Genomic DNA, 18119 nt, shown 5'->3' with positions numbered 1-18119 from the left:
GAGGGCAGCAAGAAGTTCAGGAAAAACTCACTGAAGAGAGAAGAAATATTGATTTTGTCAAGTATTTTAAAAAAATCATACTGGCTGAGTTTCTGGCTCCTTCCCTTGATGAAACAATGGTTGCCAAAACATTTCTTTATGGAAGGAATATAAAAATGTGATGCTTCAAGCATATAAATTCATCCGTTCATTGCAGCCCTTACAAGATGTCATAGTATGACTGCCAAGTACAGTTGTAGGAAACGAAATGCTCACATCGTTATCAAATGGCAAAGGATTTTGAGAATTTTTTACTAGATTTATGTGTGAAAGGCCCTCGTAACATAGCCGATCAATCTGGGAATAAGAGCATTCTGTGATCAAAAATGTTAAGACATAGCAGCACCTTCAGCTTCTGTGCATAAGCTTCCCAAGGAAGCTAAACTGCAGGACTAGGATAAATGCAGCTTGGTGTGATCCAGCACAGAATTCCTTTCATTGTCAAATATCCAAAAAAGCTTCACAGGGTAGGATGAAAAACAATTGTGTCATTGTTTCCCTTTCTGCTTGCTCATATTAATTATACTGTTTATATCTTCGATGGAAAAGAAAAAGTCCACACTTTATTTCTGGAAAAAGCAACTTTGGCTCCCTGTGCTACTGGATTAGAACTGGTTTTAATGTAACTTTCTGCTACAACCTAAAACATGATTAATATTCCAGTAAGCGGACAAAAGAAAAACATAGGAGAGTACACAAATACACTTTGTACAGTGTAGATTTATTTCAATGCAAAGAAAGGGATATTTATAAAGTCCATTCCAACTATTAAAAGCAATAAAAGTCTTTTGATTGACTCAAACAGGAGTTACATTTCTTTCATATCTTCCTCTTTTATTTATAAAAACGTGAATATATTTTAAAATAGCAGTTAATAGATATCTTTCAAAAAATATCTTTGCAGATAGAAACAATTATAGGCAGGTCGTCCTCGATATACGACCACATTTGAGCCCAAAATTTCTGTCTTAATTAATAAACGTGAGACATTTGTTAATTAGGTTTTGCCCCTTTTTACGACCTTTCTTGCCACAGTTGTTAAATGAATCACTACAATTGATAAATTAGTAACCCGGCTGTTAAGTGAATCTGGCTCCCCCATTGACTTTGTTTGTCAGAAGGTTGCAAAAGGTGATCACATGATCTTGGGACACTGTAACGGTCAGAAATACGTTGAAACTCTGGAAAGAGCACAGAGAAGAGCAACAAAATGATTTGGGAGCTGGAGGCTAAAACATATGAAGAATGAAGGAATTGGGTATGTCTAGTTTGGTCAAAAGAAGAACTAGAGGTGACTTGATAGCAGTGATCCAATATTTGAGGGGCTGCCATAAAGAGGAGGAGGGTCAAACCATTTTCCAAAGCATTTTCCAAAGAGGGCCTTTGGTGGCTCAACAGACTAAGACAGTCTGTTATTAACACAGCTGCTTGCAGTTACTGCAAGATCAAGTCCCACCAGGCCCAAGGTTGACTCAGCCTTCCATCCTTTATAAGGTAGGTAAAATGAGGACCCAGATTGTTGGGGGCAATAAGTTGACTTTGTATATAATATACAAATGGATGAAGACTATTGCTTAACATAGTGTAAGCCGCCCTGAGTCTTCGGAGAAGGGTGGGATATAAATGCAAATTTAAAAAAAAAGCAGCAGAAGGCAGGACAAGAAGCAATGGATGGAAACTAATTAAGAAGAGAACCAACCTAGAACTAAGGAGAAATTTCCTCACAGTGAGAAAAATTAATCAGTGGAACAGCTAGCCTTCAGAAGTTGTGAGTGCTCCGTCACTGGGAATTTTTAAGAAGAGACTGGACAGCCATTTATCTGAAATGGTGTAGGGTCTCCTGCTTGAGCAGGGGATTGGAATAGATTTAGAAGGCCTCCAAGACCCCTTCCAACTCTGTTATTCTGTTATGAATTCACTCATACATAATCATACAGGTACACATGCACAAAAGATGAATCTCGTTTCCTAGCCTTGATGAGATTCTTGGAGGAGGTCAGTTAAAACAATCCCCTTCCTGCCAAAGTCTCTGCTTCCATAAAGATAATGGAGTGAGGAAGTTCAAAATTGCAACAGCCTGGCTATTCCAATCTAGAAAACTTTGTAATTAAGAGCCTTGAAGGAAAATGATTTTTTGGCCCATGTTCTTTCAAAGCTACGCCTTGGCCATAGTGTAGGTACATGACAGCCGAGTGTGGTTTGCAAAATAAATATCTAAAATCTAAAGTATTGTTCTGCAATATTTCAGGGGACTTAATTACTAACGATCCTCCACTGAAACAAAAAGAACTACTTATATAATCATACTAAAAGTAAACTCATGCTATTTGTAAAACCTCCTACTGATGAACTGCAGCTGAACCAATTTTTGATTTATTTCCTTTCCCCCCTAAAGTTGATAATTCCTACTTCTACTCTAGGACAACAACTCTAAGAAAATATAGATGGATGATAAAAATTACTCACAAGGCTCAACATGTGCACATTGGCAGGAGATTAAAAATACACTTACTAACCTTTCTCAACTCATCTGCAATAAGAATTTCGTCATGGTATTCATCAAAACACTTTACAATAGTCCCATTTTCTCGAACAAGCCCTTCACAGTATAATCGGTCAAAAAATGACATAGAGACTTGTGTACACAAAATATTTTCGGCGTCAACTTTTTCCACTTTAGTATCTGAAAGATAAGAAGCATCTGCATGGTAACTTTCACTTGTAGGTCTGCACGATTATATTTTCATATACAGAAATAGCAATAATTAATTTGACAATATCATTATAAGTATCGTATATTAGCAAAATATCATGGCTGATTTTATTTATTATTGGGCTTTTATTCTGCCTTTATTATTCTTATAAATAAGGTAGCCAATAATACTCATCCCTCCTCCTATTTTCCCCATGCTAACAACCCTGTGAGGTGGTTTGGGCTGAGTGAGAGTGATTGGGCCATGGTCACCCAGCTGGCTTTCATGCCTTAAGCAGGACCAAAAAAATCAGTCTCCTGGTTTCTAGGCCAGCATCTTAACCATTATCCCAAACTGGCTTGCCATTTAATTCATGCCCTAGCCTAGCTCTTTTCTAAGAGAGAAGAGGAGAGATGGGGAGGGGAGGGGAGGGGATAGGGAGGGGGGGAGGAGAGGAAGATACATGAAGGTTTTTCATATATCACAATTTCAGTACAGGATTACTGTTTCATTGTGGTCATCCATACACAATCCATTGTGTTTGCCCTAAGAACGGTTATGTCTTCAATAGATTGCCCCAGATAACCCATTATCATTCAAATTAACCACAGAATAAAATATTGTCTTGCTCCAATACTGTTTTACTTTGGGGCACGTCCACCACATGTGGTAGTACGTTCCCCTTTGTCATTTGCATTTCCAACACGTTGATGCGGTATTGGGAAACATCTTAGCCAGTCTTGCTGGTAGCAAATACCACCTATAGAATATTTTACATATATTTTCTTTATAGGGTACAGACATTGTCAGTTTGTAGTGTTTATTCCATATTTTCTCCCATTTATTTAATTCGAATGTTATATCCAAAATTTTTCGCCCAGAGTAAGATTAGATTACAATTAGAAGAAATAACCAAACAACATATTGAGATGAAACTGGAAACATTTTTATTAGGAATACTCCCGGGGTCTTATGAAAAAAAAATACAATATTTAATCATCCATATTATCACAGTAGCAAGAATAATATACGCACAGAATTGGAAAAACAATAACATACCGACCGAAGATAATTTGATTAGAAAAGTTTTAGAATGTGCAGAAATGGATAAACTTACAAAGGAGATACAAGAAAAAGAGGAAACAATATTATATAGTGTGGGAGAAATGGTATGAATGGCTAGAGGAGAGAGATATAAGGCAAGGAAAGATCAATTAAGGAAGATATAGGATTAGAAACGTAACAACAGGGGGGCGTGGCCATGACCGTGGTGGGGTAAGGACCTTTCCTTCACTTCACAGGGCTTATTAATGAAGATTTATGAGGATTTATGCTGTTTGGAATGCACCGTTTTGGATGAAAGTTAATAAATCATGAAGTGAAAGTGTTAATAGCCCAGCAGACTGAATTTAAAACTGGTAGGTCATCTGAAACTGCTTGAATTAAGGAGTTTTTACAGCATGGGGGTGACCGAGCCGACTGGCAGACACGATAAGTTTGGAATAAATTGTTGTCTTTTGCTTTCCTATTATAACTATCGTGTTCTGTGTTAAAAAAAATTTTTATATTGCTGAGGCTAAGGAGTGAATATTAAAGACTGAATTTGTTAATGAGAAGAATTTAACTGAAGAGAAACCGATCTTTTGTGTTGGACTGACTGCCAGCAATAGGATTTCACTGGGCGGATAATTTTTTTTTCTTTTTTTTTCTTTTGAGAGGAAATTAATAGCTTGTTTATATCACAGAAAACAAAAAAAGGACTTTGTTTTGAAGCTTAAGTTGGTCTTTTTTTTTCTTTCTCCTTTGCTGACGTGGAGAAAAAATGGCGCTGATTATTGTTTAAAAGCTGGGAGGTATCTGTGTTTCTTTGTGGAGTAACTATGAGTCACAAGCTACTGAGAGATAACGAGTGCAAATAAGCCGCTTCGCTTCAATTAAAAGACTGCCGTCCCTTGATCTTCATTAAGACCCTCTGTATAATTGGTTTGAAATACTAGCTTGGAAAAAAGTTTTTTAAGATATTTAAAATGACTCAACAACTTTCAGAAACGCAGCAACTTGCTGCAGCTTTAAATAAAATTGGGGGAAAAATAGTAGGACTATCAGAGCGTATGGACAATATGAGACTGGAAATGATATCGGAAATGAAAAATATGAAACAAGAGATGAATGACAATTTTGCAAAGCAAAGAGAGGAAATGACAATTATTAAAGATGAAATGGAGCAGATCCATGTACATGAGATAAAAGTAGATCGGCAAATTGCTGAAATATATTATAAAAATGAGCAGCAAGATAAGAGAATTTGTCTCTTGGAAGAAGAGATGAGGAAATATAATTTGGTTATCCGCGGGATTTCAGAAGAAAAGGAGGATAAATTGAAACAGCGGGTTTTGAAATGGATTAATGATTTGGATACGCAACTTACGTTCACAATAGCAGATCTGGCAAGTGTTTTTAGAATTGGATATAGAAGGCAAAATGGTTTTAACAGGAATGTGCTTGTCAGGTTTGCAAATCTTGGTGATAAGCTGGAAGTTATGGCCAAGGTGAGAGAGATGGGAGATGCTTTAAAGTTTGAAGGGAAGACTATTCAAGTCTTCCCGGATATATCAAGAGAAGAAAGGGCATGGAGATTTTTTTTAAAACCAATTACAAAAGTTTTGAGAGATAATGGAATTAAATATAATTGGAGGCCACCACAACAATTGAAATTTTTTTATAAAGGAAGGATGCGTACAATCACCCCAGATATAGATGCACTATTATATTTACGGGAACTTGGACTGATTGAGATGGAGGATTTAATGGAGATAAAAGACCAAATGCATAAGATGGGTGGAACACACGTGGAAACATCAATCCCAGAAGAAGAAAAAGGGGCTATTGGAGGGCAAGACCCCAAAGGGTTAAAGAGGAAAGAAATATCACCTGTGTTGGTTGAACAGAAGAAAAGTCGTGAGGATACAGTAGGAGAAGAAGCAGATAAGAGTCTTGGAAAATATGAAGTTGAATGCGGGAGAGAGCCATCATTATCTTTTTTTTTGAGTGATGAATTTAAATAGACAGCCCGAAAGAAGTGGCCCGGACATTGGCACGTCCCCTCTCCCCCATTCTCTTTATGGAGGCGAAATCGATGAGGATGTGGGGGAAGAAGATTGTTTGTATTTTGTTGTTTGTCTTGTTTTTTGTTTTTGTTTTTGTTTTCTTGTTGTTTTTTATATGTTAAATGTTGGTTATGTGGGAGTTTGGTGTTGGGTTTTGGGCACAGAAAGGGAGATCGGGATAGGATTGAAAGATTTATATTTTAAATGGGAGTTATAAAATAATGTCATGGACTGTGAAGGGTACAGGGTATCACATTAAAAGAAGAAGATTGGAATTTAAGATTAAAAGAGATTTACCAGATATTTTATTTCTACAAGAAACCCATCAGAAATCTGAAGATTCAAATAGAATGTATATAAAAGGTATGCAAATATATGAAAAAGCATTTGGAACTTCAAAAGCCAGAGGAGTTGCAACACTGATATCAGATAGGGTGTATTTTGAAAACATCAGGTAATTTTGGATGAAGATGGAAGATATGTAATAATTGTTGGAAATCTTAATGAGGAAAAAGTGACACTTGTTAATTTATATTTACGAATGAAAACAAAGAGAATTTCTTGAAAAATAACAAAATTTTGGAGAATGAAAGTGTAGGAAAGTAATTGTGGCTGGGGATTTTAATTTAATCAGAGATAAAATAGACAGTACTAACTCCAACCGCTATTGAGGAGCAAATAAAATGGGGATTTTAAATACGTGGATGCTTCGAAACGGCGTGGTGGATGTGTGGAGAGAGGTCAAAGGAATTGAAAGTATATACTTTTTTCTCTAAGATATATAATACATATTCTAGAATTGATTATATTTTTCTTTCTAAAGATTTGTTGAATAATGTGGATAAGGTAGATGTGGAATTTTAAAGATTCTGATCATGCAGAAGTTATGGTGGACTTAGATTTTAATTTTGAGAAAAAGAAGCTATTGGAGATATGAGGAGAAATTGTATAAAATGAAAAGGATAAAAATGGATACTTAAAAATTGGAGGAAAGTTGGAGATTAAATGATAATGGGAGGTTAAATTTGAAATTGTTTGGGATGCGATGAAAGCGGTGTTTAGAGGAGAGTATTAAATTATCAAGTAGGAAATATAAAAATTATAAAATTAAAATGGAAAGAGATAAAACCAGATTAAAGAATTGGAAAATCAATTTTGCTTACTAAAGAAAAAAAATTCTTCAGGAGCTTAATATGTTAAGAAATAAAATGATAGAAGAAGATACAGAGTTAGTAAAAGAAATTTGAGATTTTAAATAGGAATTTTTGAATTTAGTAATAGAAATTCTAAGTTATTGGCAAAGATGGCGAAAAATAAAAGAGAGAAGAGAGAAATTGGAGTTTTGATAGATGATAGAGGTATAAGATGTTATAAAATTAGAGAAATGTGAAGTGGTTAGAAACTTTTTCAGAATCTATATTCAAAGAAATCAGTTAATCGGGAAAATTGCAAAGCTATTTAGAAAAGTATGTGGTGAAAATTGATCAAACATATAAGGAATTGATGGAAGAAGATATAACACAAGATGAGATTAATGGAATAATACAAAAATTAAAATTAGGGACAGCTCCAGGTGAGGATGGATTACCTGCTGAGTTTTATAAAGAATTTAAAGAATTAATAATACCAAGATTGCAAAAATTATTCAATGGAATATTACATGGTGGAGAAGTACCTTCGTCATGGAATAGAACGGTGATATCCTAATTCCTAAGCCAGATAAAGATTTAGAAAGGATTGAGTCCTATCGGCCCATTTCTTTAATTAATCAGGATGCAAAGATATTTACTGCTATTATAAGTAATAGATTAAATAGATTTATAGATAGATATATAAGTTACAACCAAGTAGGTTTCGTGAAGGGTAGATACATGAGTGATATTGTTAGAAGAGTATTAAATATTATAGATGTAGCTGAATATAATGGTGATAAAATTGGTATAGTATCATTGGATATTTTTAAAGCTTTTGATTCTGTACAATGGGAAACTATTAAAGTAATTGTGGAGGCTTTAGGCTTTGGTAATAAGTTTATACATGTTATTTCAAAATTGTATCAAAAAAGCAGTGCAAGAGTGAAGGTGAATGGAATATTAACTGAAGAGATAAAATTAGAAGCAGGTACGAGACAAGGATGTCCCTTGTCCCCAACATTATTTTTATTGGCTATGGAAATTTTGACAAAAATGATAGAAAAAGATGAAGAATTAGAAGGATATAAGGGGTATAAGATAAATTTGTATGCGGATGATACTTTAATTATTTTGAAAAATGTAGAGAAAGACCTGAAAAAGATATATAAGCATTTGAAAGAATTTGAGGAAATGACAGGTCTGAAAGTAAATTGGTCAAAGTCAGAATTATTGATGGATAGTAATGGTAATGAGTCTGAGAATATGCAAGAGCAATTTGGGATAAGGATTAAAATACATTGAAATATTTGGGTATAGTGCTTTCACTCAAGGTTAAAGAATTGAAAAACTTAATTATGATGTGGTGATTAATGAAATTGAGAAGAAGATAGATAAATATAAAATGTTAAAGGTGTCTTGGTTTGGTAGAATTGCAATGTGTAAGATGATGTTGCTGCCCAAGTTCAACTTTTTATTCGAGATGCTTCCGTTAAATCTGACAGAGAAAGATATTGAAGGATATCAGAAAAATTGGATAAATTTGTAATGGTGGCAAAAGACCTAGATTAGTGAAGAAAATGTGGTATCAAAATCAAAAGGGAGGTGGATTAGGAATCCCCAAATTATTTAATTATTACTGTGCGTATGGTATCCGGATAGTGGTAAAAATATTTAAAGGTGAAGATAACTATTGGAGAGACTTAGAGTTAAGGGATATAGAGAAATTTGGATCAAGGTGGTTTTTAGATAAAGCAAATTTAAAATGTGTAATTAGAAGTTATTGGTTAAAGGGATTAAGTAAAATGTGGAATAAATTTGTTAAAATTTTAATTCCGGATATAATCTTTTGGGGAGACAATTGGAAAATTGGCGATTAAAAATAATATAAAACGTAATGAAGTGATTAAAGAGGAAAATATAGAAATTATTAGAGATTGGATAAAAGTTATGGAAAATGAAAGGAGGAATAAAGAAATTATTGAAAAATTAGGGTTAAATTGGTTTGAAAAAATACAGATAGAAAAATGGACAAAAAAATTAAGGGAAAATTATTCGATAAATAGATGTGAAACTGAATTTGAATATTTAGTATCTCGGATTATGAAAGATGAAATTGGGCTAAAGGGACTCGTTAGTAGGGTTTATAAGATTATAAATTCTGATGAAAAATTACAAAGAGTGATGAGGACAAATTGGGAAAAAGATCTTAATATTGAAATACCAGAGTCAGATTGGAATGTGAATTGGAATAGTAGAATTATGAGAACTTTATCTATAAGGATTAAAGAGCATAATTATAAAGTTGTTTGGAAATGGTATTTAACTCCAGTAAAATTGTCACAAATGGATAAAAAAATTAGTAAAAAATGTTGGAGATGTGAGATGGAATTAGGGACTTATGAATATATGTGGTATAAATGTGATAAGGTTAAAAAGTTTTGGCAACAATTGGAGAAAATGATATTTGAAATGATGGGGAAAGTAATAACATTGAGAGTGGAAACTATATTATTATTGGTAATTAAGGAAATAGAATTAACAAAATATGAAAAAGAATTGATTAGAATTATGATTATAATAGGTAGAATTATAATAGCTAGATATTAGAAATTAAATGTGATTTTTAGAATAGAAGAGTGGAATTCTGAAATGTGGAAATTAGCCTTAAATGATAAACTGACATGTGATATTAAAATTAGAAGTGGTGTGTATAAAGAAGATATTTTCTGGAAGACTTGGAAACCATTTGTGGACTATGCGCTTGGAAAATTGGACGCTTCAGTACCTGTACCTCGAGAACGTGGATTTTGGCAGTCATGAGGATATATCCGAAGACCCAAATCTTCCTTTTATGTATAGCACAAGGGTGTAATAATGTATTTTCTTTTTTGTTTGTTGAAAAAAAAAAATTTAAAAATAAAAATAATAGAAACGTAACAACAAATAAGAGGAAACAGAAAAAATGTACCATATTTTTCGGAGTATAAGACGCACCAGAGTATAAGACTCACCTTAGTTTTTGGGGAGGAAAATAAGAAAAAAGTTGATTGGCAGGTGGATTGGCCAAGTAAGAAATGTTTAACCGTTGCAAAATTGTTGGAAAGAAACTATTGTTTAAAGATTCTTTTTTGTTTTTTGAAAAATGTTTAATAAAAATTAAAAAAATAGTCTTGACTTCTTTAGGACAATAGATACATTGTAATAATTAATCATATTTATAAAATTATAGCTCAAATACCAGACCATCAAGTTTTTCTGTTAAATGCACTACTGTTATTTACTGTATATGTATTTTTAAACAGCTTCAACCTTAAAAGCCTCTTGTCAATGTGCTATTGAAGTGAACAGGAAACACTCAAGTATTTTTCTACCAAAAAAATTACATATAATTGTTTTTTGAACAGCAAGTACATGTCTTTACTTCCTAAGTTAAGCGTTAGATGGAAAAGAAGAAGAAAAAGAAACAATATAATGCTAACTGAAAGAAGAAAATAGATTTAAAAGCATCCAGCAATACTTGTAAAGAAAAGGTGTTGACTGGAATTTTTTCCTGATTTTTCCATATCTATGTATGAGTGAAATGAACAAAGAAATAAAACATTGTTATGTTATTCTTAGGCTGCAAACTCTCATGGAAATTTAACATATTATAAAATGCAAATATTGTACAGCATAACAAAACTATAATTGAACCAGCAATGAAAATAATTTCAGGTAAAATTAAATTAAATTACACATATGAGAAGAAATTTCTATACTTAGGACAACATCTCTAGAATGTTCTTTTGCTAGTTGTAGGCAATGCCTAGAGAGTGAAATTGTAAAATCTTTGAAGATGTTAGTTACAGCTAAATTGACTGAATGAGAACAGTTCCTCCAGTCCGAAGACACGTACAACACTAATAAGTAAACACCGATACTTTAACTTGCAGTTGAAGTCCAACCAGGCCTGAAGCCACTAGCATTTTTTTAAACAAAACAAAAGTTTGGTTCATTTACTACACTAAAATTTGTTTGGTTCATCTGTGGTGTATGAATTGCAAGAATTTAGCCATTGAGGTTAGTTATATGGCTCAATATGTGGGGCAAACCTAGGCAATTGGAAAATTCATTAGATAGATAGATAGATAGATAGATAGATAGATAGATAGATAGATAGATAGATAGATAGATAGATAGATAGATAGATAGATAGATAGATAAGCAGGCAGGCAGGCAAGCAGGCAGACAGACAGACAGAAATGGTGGGTAGGCAGGCAATCTCTATTGTGTTGTGAGAATAAAATAATTGAAGAAGTATCTTCCAATAGGTGTATGACATTCAATAAATAATTATCCAAATGTATAATTATGGATGATATATTGTAAATCTTATCTGGAAATTAATCAAATATAGGTGATGATCATGCTTTTTTTTTGTTCACCTCCCTTGATCTTCTAGTGACAAAAATGGGATCACAGATCACAGTCACAATGCAAAACTTTTAGGTAAGTGCAAGCTGGGGTAAAATCCAGCAGGTTCTGACAGGTTCTGGAGAACTGGTAGCAGAAATTTTGAGTAGTTCAGAGAACCGGCAAATATACCACCTCTGGCTGGCCCCAGAAAGGGGTGGGAATGGAGATTTTGCAGTATCATTCCCCTGCCATGCCCACCAAGCTACGCCCACCAAGCTACACCCCACCACACCCACCAAGCCACACCCACAGAATCAGTAGTAAAAAAATTTGGATTTCACCACTGAGTGTAAGTAATTGCAATGAAAAGTTTAATCTGCTGATTCCTGCACATGACCATGTCATTAGGAGCCCAATGGAATATCAGGATATTTTTCCCCTGGAAACCTTTCAAACTAAACAATTACATTTACTTTCCTGAGCGTAGCCTGGAATAAATATAAAATACACAATATGTTTTAGGGAGCTACTACCCTGAAGAAACAAACAAATTAAGACAGACTGAAACTCTTCAACAGACCGTTAGCCAAAGACTTATAAATGAATGGTAAGAAGAACAGAACATCCTCAATCAACTCTAATATCAAGAAATCTGCCTCAAAATGTTCTAATGTTTAAGGTGTTACTACATTCATATTTGATTGGTATCAGTTTTTTTAAAGGAAAACAGAATTAGTATCTTACAGTAAGTCAAAATCAACATCACAAATCATTAACCCAAAACATTAAAGCATATAATAAAACGGTCTGAAGAAAAATAAAATCCAGCATAGTCCCATATCAATTTAAGAGTAATATTTTCATCTTTATATTATCGAGATGACATCACTTACAAACCTAGTAGTTGCAAGAGAAAGATAATTACACTGAAAGAAGATTTAAAAGACAAGAAAAACTTATCTTAAATGTTCTCTACTTACTTAATGTAGTCCACTGTCCAGATGATGAAAGCAATTTCAAATTGCTGTTAACCTCTAGGTGATTAAAAAAAGCCTAGAAATATAGAAACAATGACAAGTCATTAATTAGATACTGTTATGAAATAATATCTGACAGGCATGTTAAATTAGGTGACAGCTATCAGAGCTGCGTACTTCCAAATGTTTGGAATTCGGGACTGCCTTCCAAATTGGATTTTACTCATGTGAGTAGACTTGCAATCATTCTATTGAAGAAATCTATAATGCAAAGATATATATCCATGTCTCTTTATAAATGAGAAAAATCTGGCCATTTGCTTCAAAATCTTGTCATGGCAAAAACATGGTTTTTTATGAATGAAAAACCTTTATTACAATTATGAAATAACCAAATATATTAATGTGATACATATTAATAGAGCACAGTAATAAAAATACGTAATTATTTAAAAGCAGTATATAACATTCAAGTTCTTTTCAAAGCTCCAAATCACAACTTATTATATTGAAACTGCTTCCCAACCCAGATCAACACATATTAATCACTACTGATTATGTGCCTTCAAATCAGAATCTCATAAATAGATTTTCTCCAGCATGACCTTATTCTAACCTTCAGGACTTCCAAATTTGCATTCATTTTTGCTGTAATCAAGTCCATCTATCCTGTTGTTGGTATCCTCTTCTTTCCTTTTACCTTTCCTAGTATAATAGACTTCTCAAGAGAGCTAGATTTTTGCATAATGTGTCTAAAATATGATAATTTTAGCCTGGTTCAAAGAATTCCGGATTCATTTTTATTTGGCTATCCATGGTATTCTCGTAAGACTACTCCACTACCGAAGTTCAAAGATGATAATATGCCTTCTATTCTGCTTTTTTATTTCCATAAGAGCTCACAGGAAAACAATCTCCTACACGATTCTGATATTTATAGATGATTGACTTATTACAACATCTGATCCAGCGGTGGGTTGCTACAGTTCTACATGCGTAGAAGTGGCGCGCGTGCACGCAAACCAGTAGCAAAGGTAAGTGAAACCCACCACTGATCTGATCATGTTGCCAAGGCCTTTATTAGTACGCTAACAAATTCTAATTTGTTGTGTATTTCTTGATTGCTGGCTCCTTTACTGTTGACAGTCAATTCTAAAAGGGAGAAGCTACCCACCATTTTAATATCTAATGTATTTTCTAAAGATGGTTGTTGTATCTATTGCTATTAGCTAGAACTTTATATCTAACTCAGGCCCTTTTTTCACTGTGTACCTGGACTTCCTTTTACTAAAGCGTGTAGATCATTTGTATTTTCAGCTATCAGAGTAGTATTATCAGTACAGCAAAAGTTATTTATATTTTTTACCTCCAGTTAGAGGAAAAAAGACCACTTATTTTCACCCAATCCAGTTTCCTTTAAAAGTTATTCATCACATACCCCGAATAAATTAAGGGAAGACTATTAGTGACTGCAATCCCATTCCCAATCGCCATCATAACCCTAGGGCTATTTACATGTACCATGCACATTTATGTATATTGTCATAGCTTTGTATATCACCAAGAGTCTGATTGCTGTATATAATGCAATGCAAAGTAAAACAAAACAAAACAAAATATATAGTTGCCTCTACATGTTTAACTTTCCCTGTGAAAATGAGAACCCAAATCTCATCTTGTATGTATGTCTGTGGAGTTTCCCAATCATCCAGGTCATAGTTTTCTCAAAGGTGCTTTTTCAAAAGGCAACTGGACTCTTTTATCCTTGAGGAAGGAACAAAAATGTTCTGCTTCTCATCCAAGAAGCTTCATCAGTTCTGTTGGTTGAGGGATGGAAGGATAGGTACTGAGACAGTTGAGATTGGATAGTGGGGGATGGAAGGATAGATTCTGACAGGTACTGATAGGTACTGACGGTTCCAAAGGATTGTATTTACTATCCTTCCACACACACACACCATCAGATCCTATCCTTTCATCCTCCCACCATCTAGTCTCAACTGTCAGTACCACTCCTTCATTTTGTAATTTATAGGAATATTATTCTGAGGATAAAATGAGGGGATATCCCTTTACATGCCAGCTTAAGTTTGCACTGAATAATATAAATAAATGAATAATCCTTTAAATAATAAATAAAATTTGGGTAACTACCATTAGAAAATCATCCCGTTGATAGCCTTTGAAATTCTGATCAAAACTGAATGCCTGTGCTGTGATTCTGCCATCCATGGACCTGTAGAGAAATGCTAATGTTAATTTATAAATGATGTCTAATAAAGCAGTAAACGGACAGTTAACACAGTAGCTATTGAAAAGGAAGGAGTTTGAGTATACAGCAAAAGCTGCCTAGGAAGAAGAAAAGTATTAACATTGCAAACAAAATATTAAGTAATTATCCTGGTGTGCAATGGGTTTTGTATTATTTCTACAAATGATTGGAACAGGCCAAATTACAGCATTCCAATTCGGGAACTATTCGTATAGAACAGGTTTCTGACTTCAGTGCATGAAACAGCCACTTATATTGTCACATAACATATGTTACACAGGAGCAAAAGGTTATTCTCATAGCCCGAGTCTATTCAGTTCTCACTCTATTCAATATATATTCAATTCTCACTCTATTCAATATATATATATATATATATATATATGTATGTATGTATGTATGTATGTATGTATGTATGTATGTAGGTCTTTGGTTATTCGGGTTTTCTCCCGCGTAAAATTGGATACAAACACCCGCGTAAAATACATACAAACACCCGCGAAAACCTCAGAAAACATATACCGTATATACTCGAATATAAGCCGATCCGAGTATAAGCCGAGGTCCCCAATTTTACCCCAAAAACTGGGGTAAACTGGGGACTCGAGTATAAGCCGAGGGTGGGAAATGAGGCACCTACCGGTTGGGGAAACCCTCCCTCCCTCAGCTGAGAAGGCTGGCGGCTCCCCCGCCCCGCCCTCTCACTGCACCGGCAGGGCTTCCCCACGCCGTCCGGTAAAATGTGAAAAAAAGAAAAAAAAAAACTCGAGTATAAGCCGTATATACTCGAGTATAAGCCGAGGGGCTTAAAAACAAAACAAAACTCGAGTATAAGCCGTATAGACCCGAGTATAAGCCGAGGGGACGTTTTTCAGCACAAAAAACGTGCTGAAAAACTCGGCTTATACTCGAGTATATACGGTATATATATATATATATATGTCTTTGGTTGTTCGGGTTTTCTCCCGTGTAAAATTGGAAGTGTCTTGGCGACATTTCGACGAAGTCTCATTCGTCATCTTCAGGCTTCAGCTTCATGCTTCTGGGAGCAATGTGTGATCGCAGCCCCCACCCAAACAGGACACACCCCCAGCCAATCAGAGCACAAACCCCCCCATCCAATCAGAGCACAGCCAAGCTCTCACCTAATCAGTTCAAACCCCCACTAGCTGTTAAAAAGAAGAAACAGCTGCGATCACACATTGCTCCCAGAAGCACGAAGCTGAAGCCTGAAGATGACGAATGAGACTTCATCGAAACGTCGCCAAGACACTTCCAATTTTACACGGGAGAAAACCCGAACAACCAAAGACCTACATACAAACACCCGTAAAAATCTCAGAATATTAAATTGAGCAGTGTCTTAACTTTAAATTTGGAATATCTTATTCTGAAGTCTAACATAATTGTATAGCTATATATAAGTATTAGAGTATGAATTTTCTTTTAAAATAAAAAACGTTATTTAAAAACGTAACTGTCTTCATTTGTAAAATAGATGAGATTGTGTACAAATATCAATAAAGTTCAAAAGTGAACAAGCAAAGACTCAGAGAAGTTGAACTAATGGAAACAAAAACAAGGACAAAGAATATCCGGTTAACCCAGAAGACGTAAACAATGTTTGTAAAATTAGAAATCGACCATCATAAATCCTCAATTGAAAAACATGCAAGCTGAACAATGTAATTCTTGATAAAGATTTTTGGAGGGCTAAATAAATGCTTTCAGAAAGAGAAAATGGGAATATCAAAATCTACTGACTTCAAATTATTTGATTCCTGCTCTACGTGATTGTACTGTAATTATTATATTAATGTATATATCTCTATAGTTTTCGAAAAGCGGGCAGTAAGTACCATCAGAATCTGCTATTCTGATTCCACATCCAAATCTGATTCCACATCAAAATTCTGATTGCCACGTAGCCACTTCCAAACCTGATGTTCTGACTGCAAGCCTAACTAGAATCTCATAGCAATTTGTACACACACACACACACACACACACAGAGAGAGAGAGAGAGAGAGAGGGAGGGAGGGAGGGAGGGAGGGAGAAAGACTCATCTCCTGATGCCCATGCCTTGAACTGTTATTTCAAAATTATCATCATCATCATCATCTATCCAGATAACTTATTATCCAGACATTATAGTACTTAGAGATCACAAAATATAAAGATCTGCAAATAGAATGACCTTGACAAAAAAAAAAGCAATACAATCAATACTAATAGAAGCCCTGGTTGCAAACCCAAAACATCTGGAGCATCACTTAAAACACCATCGACATTGACAAAATTACCAACAGTCAATGGCAAAAGGCGGCTTTACTTAGAACAGCTTGCATCAGGAGTGAAATCCAGCAGATTCTGACAGGTTCTGGAGAACCGGTAACGGAAATTTTGAGCCGTTCAGAGAACCGGCAGTGTAAATTTTGAGTAGTTCGGAGAACCGGCAAATACCACCTCTGGCTGGCCCCAGAGTAGGGTGGGAATGGAGATTTTGCAATATTCTTCTCCCAGGAGTGGGGAGGGAATGGGGATTTTGCAGTATCCTTCCCCTGCCACGCCCAAGCCACGCCCACCACACCACACCACGCCCACCACACCACGCCCACAGAACCGGTAGTAAAAAAAATTGGATTTCACCACTGACTTGCATCCTGCTGTGATACCTCCAACACCATCAGACAACAGTATCTGCCTATCCCAAGTCCTTAGGAAAGACCGGATGATAAATGGACAAAAATGCCAAATCCAGTTAAACATCTGGCTGACTGTGCGGATCAATTTGCATACCTCCCAACTCTGCTAGGCAGCTCAGAACGACCAAAGAACTTACACTAAAGCCTGTAAAACTTTAAAAATAAAAGGGGGCAAAAAAAAAAAGAGAGATGTATTTGTGCGAGTTCTTTTTTTTTTTTTTTAAACCCAAGCCCTTTTCCACCTTGGCAGGATCGAAGGGGGCGATTTGCCCGCTCACCGAAGTCCCAACCTCCCCCCTATTTCTCTATAAACATCCCCGCTTCTTGCTTCTCTCTCCCCCCCGCCTCCCCCCAGTTCTGCCGAGAAAGGGACAAAAGTAGCAGGCCCTCCCCACCATTTGAGTAGGCGCTCCCGTGTGCCTTTGCTCTCCAGGGCTGGAAAGCTTTTCTGGCGGAGATAATGGAAAGTATATGGGAACTCTGGGCTTTGGTCCCCGCAAGCCGACATAGTCGCTCCTTAGCGCTTAGACGCGCCAGCGGTTACCATGGGAACAAGGTGTTTTATTTTATTTTTTTTCTCCTCGGCGCCCAGTATTTTGGGGCCCCTCCGGAACAAGCGTTCCAGAGACAAAGGTTCCGTTGGCTTCCCTTCCATAGGGAGGCGGAGGCGAAGGATGCAAACGCGAGGAAAACCACCAGCCTTGTCCTCGCCGAAGGTGGGTTACATTCCCCCCTACCAAGCGGTCTCGGAGTAACAGAAGGGATGGCTCAACCCTCGATGAAAGCTCTACGTCGAAG

General features: G+C 35.5%; 1 protein-coding gene across 1 annotated transcript in view; it reads right to left on the bottom strand.

Moving 5' to 3' along the window:
• The window catches only part of CFAP300 (cilia and flagella associated protein 300), a 30044-nt gene extending 12215 nt beyond the window's left edge, over positions 1 to 17829 (bottom strand). The window contains exons 1-4 of the mRNA XM_058185642.1: positions 17717 to 17829; positions 14499 to 14580; positions 12348 to 12420; positions 2556 to 2722 (exon numbers count right to left, since the gene is read on the bottom strand). Of these exons, the coding sequence (XP_058041625.1) occupies positions 2556 to 2722; positions 12348 to 12420; positions 14499 to 14580; positions 17717 to 17829 (435 nt within the window). The remainder of the gene's footprint in view (positions 1 to 2555; positions 2723 to 12347; positions 12421 to 14498; positions 14581 to 17716) is intronic.
• Between the last annotated feature and the right edge of the window lie 290 nt (positions 17830 to 18119).

The sequence above is a fragment of the Ahaetulla prasina genome, chromosome 5 (genome assembly GCF_028640845.1).
Source record: "Ahaetulla prasina isolate Xishuangbanna chromosome 5, ASM2864084v1, whole genome shotgun sequence".
NCBI classification, from domain to species: domain Eukaryota; kingdom Metazoa; phylum Chordata; class Lepidosauria; order Squamata; family Colubridae; genus Ahaetulla; species Ahaetulla prasina.
This window is presented reverse-complemented; position numbering and strand designations above follow the sequence as displayed.